At 39.7% G+C, this 6,000-nt stretch overlaps 1 protein-coding gene across 2 annotated transcripts in view; it reads right to left on the bottom strand.

Moving 5' to 3' along the window:
• Positions 1-1,376: 1,376 nt before the first annotated feature.
• The window catches only part of CERS6 (ceramide synthase 6), a 308,524-nt gene continuing 303,900 nt past the window's right edge, over positions 1,377-6,000 (bottom strand). Inside the window, exons 9-11 of one of the 2 annotated variants that reach the window (XM_032880376.1) lie at positions 5,608-5,764; positions 5,058-5,081; positions 1,377-2,531 (exon numbers count right to left, since the gene is read on the bottom strand). In XM_032880376.1, the coding sequence (XP_032736267.1) occupies positions 2,379-2,531; positions 5,058-5,081; positions 5,608-5,764 (334 nt within the window). In that variant the 3' untranslated portion in view covers positions 1,377-2,378. The remainder of the gene's footprint in view (positions 2,532-5,057; positions 5,082-5,607; positions 5,765-6,000) is intronic. The other variant, XM_032880377.1, reaches the window with a different exon arrangement.

Raw genomic sequence — 6,000 nt, 5'->3', positions numbered from 1 at the left:
GAAATAAAAATCTATAGATACATAGGGGACTGTGTTAAGTGAATGTCACTGGTCACTGAAGCTCCTTCCAAAGGAATTTTGGGAAAAATAAAAAATTGCTTAGATTTGCCTTTGCTAAGGACAGACTCGGTTTACGTCTTTCCATGCAACTCCCCCAAACCACTAATTTGCGAGCCAATCTTTTGAAATTATTCTTCTGTGGTAGAGTATTAGATGACCCGAATTTGAACACATGGTGGTTCTCTGGTTTATTTCTCCCTTTTGAAGACTTGTCCCAGACACTACAGCAAGGTACAATTCACTTCTCTTCCCCATAGTTTAGTTGATAAGAAAGGAAACTTGCACCGTCTCAACATTTTTCAGCTGTAATATGCTGTTTCATTTTATATATCTGTATTTTAGCAGATGTTCAGATGACTAACAAGAAATTTTGATGTTTTATGACTGGTCTCAAACCATCCACAAATTACACTCCTAAACATAACCCTGTTTTGTGAAATAAAATAACAAGGTTTTACGAGAAGAATTAGTTGCATCGTTTTCTCAATAAACAAGCAGACATATGTCTAAGGCTCTTCAATTATCATTATGGGCCTTATCAGAAACAGACTATTTCATATATAGGTAGGGAAAGATTTAATATTACGGTGTGAGGTTTTTTCTGTTTGGGGGCATTATCTTAACTATTAAGGTTACAAATTGTGGGCACAAAGATTTATTTCAATTTTTTCAAAAGTTTGAATCGAATGTGAATGGCTGTAAGCAGGACATGCACTCCTTAGTATTTCTGATGCTGCGGTCTTTACTATCCCCTAACTCACACATTTATGCTACTTACTACATTATGGTGTTAGACTCTTGTTTTGTTTATGAAATAAGTGTTTGTAATACCTTTTTGTTCCCCCTTACTAAAAGTTGGAAGGGAAGAGATAAAATCTTTGGTTTATGTGAATGGTTTTCTTATTTATACATAAATAACACTGCTGTGTCAGGAGACTATAGCAACTTATTTTCAGCAGTCTTTCTCATTGCTGATATTGCCATAGTCCAGTAGAATTTTAATTATTTTTTTTGGAAATAGCTCCATTTGAATAAAAACTCCTGGAAACCGAACAAGTCTTCAAAGAAACAAACCAGAGGGCTTCAGGTGCAACACTGCTCAGTTTCTAGCAACAGGAGAGTCAGTCTGGGTCATATTTAAGGAGAAAAGACAAACAGTAAAATTGTCCTTCTCCCATTGGCTTTATTTTGCTCAGAAAAATCCAGACACCAAGATCAAATACTAGATAGCACACTTCCTCGAATGCTGGCTGCAAGAAAGCGCTTTGGGCTATGGCTGACCTTTGCCAGCTGTTCAAAGTCTCCTTTGCTGCGCCAAAATATACTTAGCTTCTTTTTTTTTTTTTTATGACATGACAGGAGATTGTGGCAATTATAGGGGTAGTGCTGAAATCTGGTTGAAATCAGCTTTCTCTTTCTGTTATTCTCAGAGCATGACAAATTCCCAGTAGTAAGAGCAATTTCATTGTCTCTAACTATGACCTTAAGCAAAGGTCTTCCTTCAGAGCCAGAGCACTGACCTCATAAGAGGGAATAAAAACAACAACAACAAAAATACACAAACACACAAACCTCTGTAACCTACAAAGTTCATCTCCAGCTGGCTACCGTACTCACTGGGGATATCTGGCCATGTGCACAAGAAACGATGTCTATTCCATAGCAATTTAATACAAAACAATTTTTTAAAGTTCTCAAAAAACCATAGTCTTTAATTTGAGCTGTGCGAATCGACCATGAAGAGTGGCAATTAAAAAGCCTAGCTCATCCTGCTTAAACTTTACACAGGGAAAATGGTCACTGTAGGCTATATAGGCAATTTCAAAACCGGCACAGTAACACAAAGAAAGCAAACCTATTCGGAGCAGTACGAGAATCTTGCACTGGGTTTTGCGTGCTCTAAGTGACAAGGTAAGCTGAGACTCCTATCAAACTGAGTTACAGCAATAGAAAGGGGTAGAAGCACATGGAGCATCTCCCTCACTGTCATGAACCCAGAGAGTAAAAAGGGTGAGGAAACCCTCTTTTGTCCACAGATTTACAAACAAAAAAGAAATATAAATAATATTCTAAGACAGTACAAATGCAAATACTGTTCCCTTGTGTCAATTACATACAGCATGCCTACGTAGAGAGAATGGTAATTCTTCTTCATTCACAGACAGGACATATGGCAGTGCACTATTCAAAATGCTTTGATAATCCTAATTTTTTTTTTTCTGGTGCTGAGATATAATGAAAGGAACTGCATTTGCAACTTATTAAATACTTCCAGGAACAAACAGTTCACTTTGTTCGGGACTTGTAGTTTTGAGGAACTAATCATCCACGGAGCAAGACCCAGTCAGGAGGTACCCGTTGGTACCGCTGGTCCCATTGGTGGTGGTCGCTGTGTGAGGGTTCTTCCCTGGAGGTTCGGAGTCTTCCTCATCTGAGCTGGACTCGATATCACTTCGGTCGTCCTTGGACACCTGTGGAATACAAGAAGGTGAGTGTAACCAGCTCCTAAGGAATCATCAAGGTATGGCATGGTCAGAAGAGTACACGCAATCATCCATGAAGGGAAACAGATGCAAACGTTAAAAATCTAAGAGGATAGGAACATTGCCATAATAGTTAGTTCTCCTGCAGGGGAGATACGCAATTTGAGTGAGGAAGTCCGTTATTGAGGAATGGAATGTAGGTGGGTTTAGGCATTACAGGGGGGCCTAGGCATTAAGGTATCTTTGCACAATGAGAATGTACTAGATCCTGAAATCCACTCTTACTGGTAAAGTAACATATTATAAAATTGGAATGGTACTATAGGAATTTGGTACAAATGGATCAATTTACTCTCACACGTCACATTCCCCACGAGAATCCTGTAAAGGATTCGCTGCACTAATGGTGGGATACACTAGCTCAGATAATTTAAAGCATCATTCTTATTTGGCTTTGTAATATATTATTTTATGACTTAATTTGTTTTTCTCTTCTGTCTGCTAAAATTAAGTAGAAATTTTGTTTTATATACTATGTAACAACTCATGGCAGCAGGAGGCATTTTGGGAACCTGCTAGGTGAGGTCTAGTTTAAAATATTTCCCAAAGAAAATCTATTGACCAGGTCATCACAACTGGGCTTCCATCATTCCAGAGTTCTTCAATCCTCTACCCAGTCTCATTATGTAATGAGGATGGCAAGCTCAGGCACCAGCATATGGGCTACCATAAAGGACAAAGTCACAGTCTAGCAAGGAAGTAATTTAGGGAGAGATTAAGAAAACACTCAACTGCTTTTAAAATTAAAATAGTTTGAACCTCCTACTCCATCCGTCTAAATTATGGTAAGCATTTTTACCCAACATGCCTGAGGGCCTCTGAATAACCGAGCCCTGTTCACTTGTTTTTCGAGTCGGGTGGCAGAAGGGATCTGGCGGCCTGGCTTCAACAAAGCTTCCCCAAATCTAGCTGCCTGTCTTTCTCTAAGAAGTGCGCTGGCAGTCTCCTGGGAGGTGTATCCGAATGAACTGGGGGCTTTTTCACATCACATCCTCCCTGTGCCCCCCCATGCTGCCCACTGGAGAAACCACTGTGGCTTCAGGACAACGTAATCTCTGTCAGGTGGGTGGGGAAGAGGCCGTGTGAGAGCTCAGAACTGCTGCTCCTTTCTCACCAGAAACAACCAAATAGAAACGGTACAAATGGACTGCATTCCAATGCTCCTCCGATGAGACTGAATGCACACGGACCGTCTCCAAGACTATTTAGATACTGAAAGACCAAAAGGACTGAATTGTTTAGGGTACTTGAACTTAACAAACATGGGTCACAAAGACAGCATGAGAGTAAAGCCCCACGACACTGAGACATCCATTAATCATAAATTAAGCTGGTAATAGGAAAGAAAACTCCAGTTTCAGAGAGTGATCAATTTACATCTGCATGCTTGTTAGATGATTTTTAATTGTATTTGGGGAAAAAAAAAGATGCTTATGTCACTTTCAAGGAAAGGAATAATTTAGAAGGTCTCAAAGTAACTCATAGAAAAACAGAATTCTTAACCATGGCCAAGATGAATCTAACTGTCCTAGGTGAACAGCAAGGGCAGATATTCTGCAGCCTGGCATCTAAAATGAGATTAATAATCGTCTCTTGGTAAGACTGTGTCTGCTGGAAAGAGCAATGCAGTAAGGATACAAGTAATCGGATCCACCTGTCCTTGGTTACTGTTACCATGAGGACAACACTGTGCATGTTGATGTAATTTGTATCCAGAGGAGGAAAAGGAGTGTTTAACAGAAATACAGGTGCTCATTTTTTTTTATTGTGTTATGTTAGTCGCCATACAATACACCATTAATTCTTGATACAGTGTTCCAAGATTCATTGTTTGTGTAGAACATCCGGTGCTTACAAGTGCTCATTTTAAAGAATAAGAGGTCACAGAGGAAAAAATGAACTTTCATCTCTGAACATTTAATTGATCAAAATATTTTGGATTTATATAAGAGCTGATACTGAGAATTGGCTGCACAGTACTAGATGTCCCAAGTCCCATGGAAGGGGCCAGCTCTGTTCACCTCACCGAGGACAAGGTGGTCAGGGCAGACTGGGGCAAGAGCTGACGCTCAGGCCTCCATTCTGGTCCATGGTGATCCTCTCCCCAACTTAGTGTTGTTTCTTCTACTTCACTTTTGTCTATTTCTGTCTATTTTTTTTTTTTTTTTTTTAGCAAACATGTTACACACTGATGAAAAAAATTCCTCTCCTTCTGTTGGATGGTGCAAAGTTTAGCAGAATGCAAGCTCTTGCAAAAGGGCACTACTCACTGAGCTGTTTCTAGTATCCCTTGCACCTGGTGGGAACCACAGTTCAGTGAAAGCTGCGGGTCAGTGCCAACTTATTAGCTAGAACGAGACACGTGGAAACAAAAGCATTTTTTCTGAGTGCCCTCCAACAGGCTAAAGTGGCACCCAGAACAAGGGGGGAGAGAGAGAGGTATGAGGAACTTACATGTAAAGGGTTCCACTTCCCAGCCTTCCAGGGTGGCAGAAGGAAGAGAATAAACAATGAAAGTAAGAAAATGTCACAGAGAACATTCTGGAAAAGTCACTGCTCCCAAGAAACGTTATTTGAATCAGCCTCACGAGTCCTTATTTAAAGAGAGAGATTTAACTAAGTTTTATTGGAAAAATCATAAATGGGCATACTGCATCATAAAAGGCAAGAAGTTATTAAATTTCTGTTCAGCACAAGTTTAATCAGAGAAGGACCATGGGAGACAGAGGGAAAGAAAGAACACAACAAATAACATACCATTTAGTCTAAAATTATAAATGCAGATCAGTGGGAATCATCAGCAAACCAATGCTAAAAACTTAAAAAAATTAACTAAGTAGAAGTAAAACGAAATTTTGATTTGTGTTTCCAGGAGGTTATGCTAAATTATGAAGAAAAAATATAAGATTTCATAAAGTTCAAAATGATAATGTTCTTGTTGATTAAGAACAAGCAAAAAACATAATTTTCTGGGATGTATCAGAAACAGTAAGTTTCATCTTACCTTGCCTTTTGAAATAGCTTTGCAAGCTATTTTTACGATTAAGTAAGACCAGAAGCAGTTCAAGCCTTGTATTAGCAACAGCAGTAGATTAAAAACCCACCAGGAAGGGTAAGGTCCAACGATCTCCCAGCTTTCAAATAATGTGGTATTTAACACCCTAAGGAAAAAGAGAAAGGAATCATGGAACACAGCTTTTCAGTCTGCCTTCCAAGGAGCGTCAGTTGCTGTCCAGAAGCACAAGGCCAGCAATACCCACTAACTAGACCCACCCTGCAAGGATGGTCTGAAGTTGGACCAGGTACTTAGAAGAGTCATCGCTGGAATGATGTCCCTGGTGTCATAACACCCATTTAAGCTCTAGCTTGAGCCACGTGCTTCTGCTCTTCCTTCGCC

This window comes from Lontra canadensis, unplaced genomic scaffold, assembly GCF_010015895.1.
Source record: "Lontra canadensis isolate GAN:19392208 unplaced genomic scaffold, GSC_riverotter_1.0 scaffold69, whole genome shotgun sequence".
NCBI classification, from domain to species: Eukaryota; Metazoa; Chordata; class Mammalia; order Carnivora; family Mustelidae; genus Lontra; species Lontra canadensis.
This window is presented reverse-complemented; position numbering and strand designations above follow the sequence as displayed.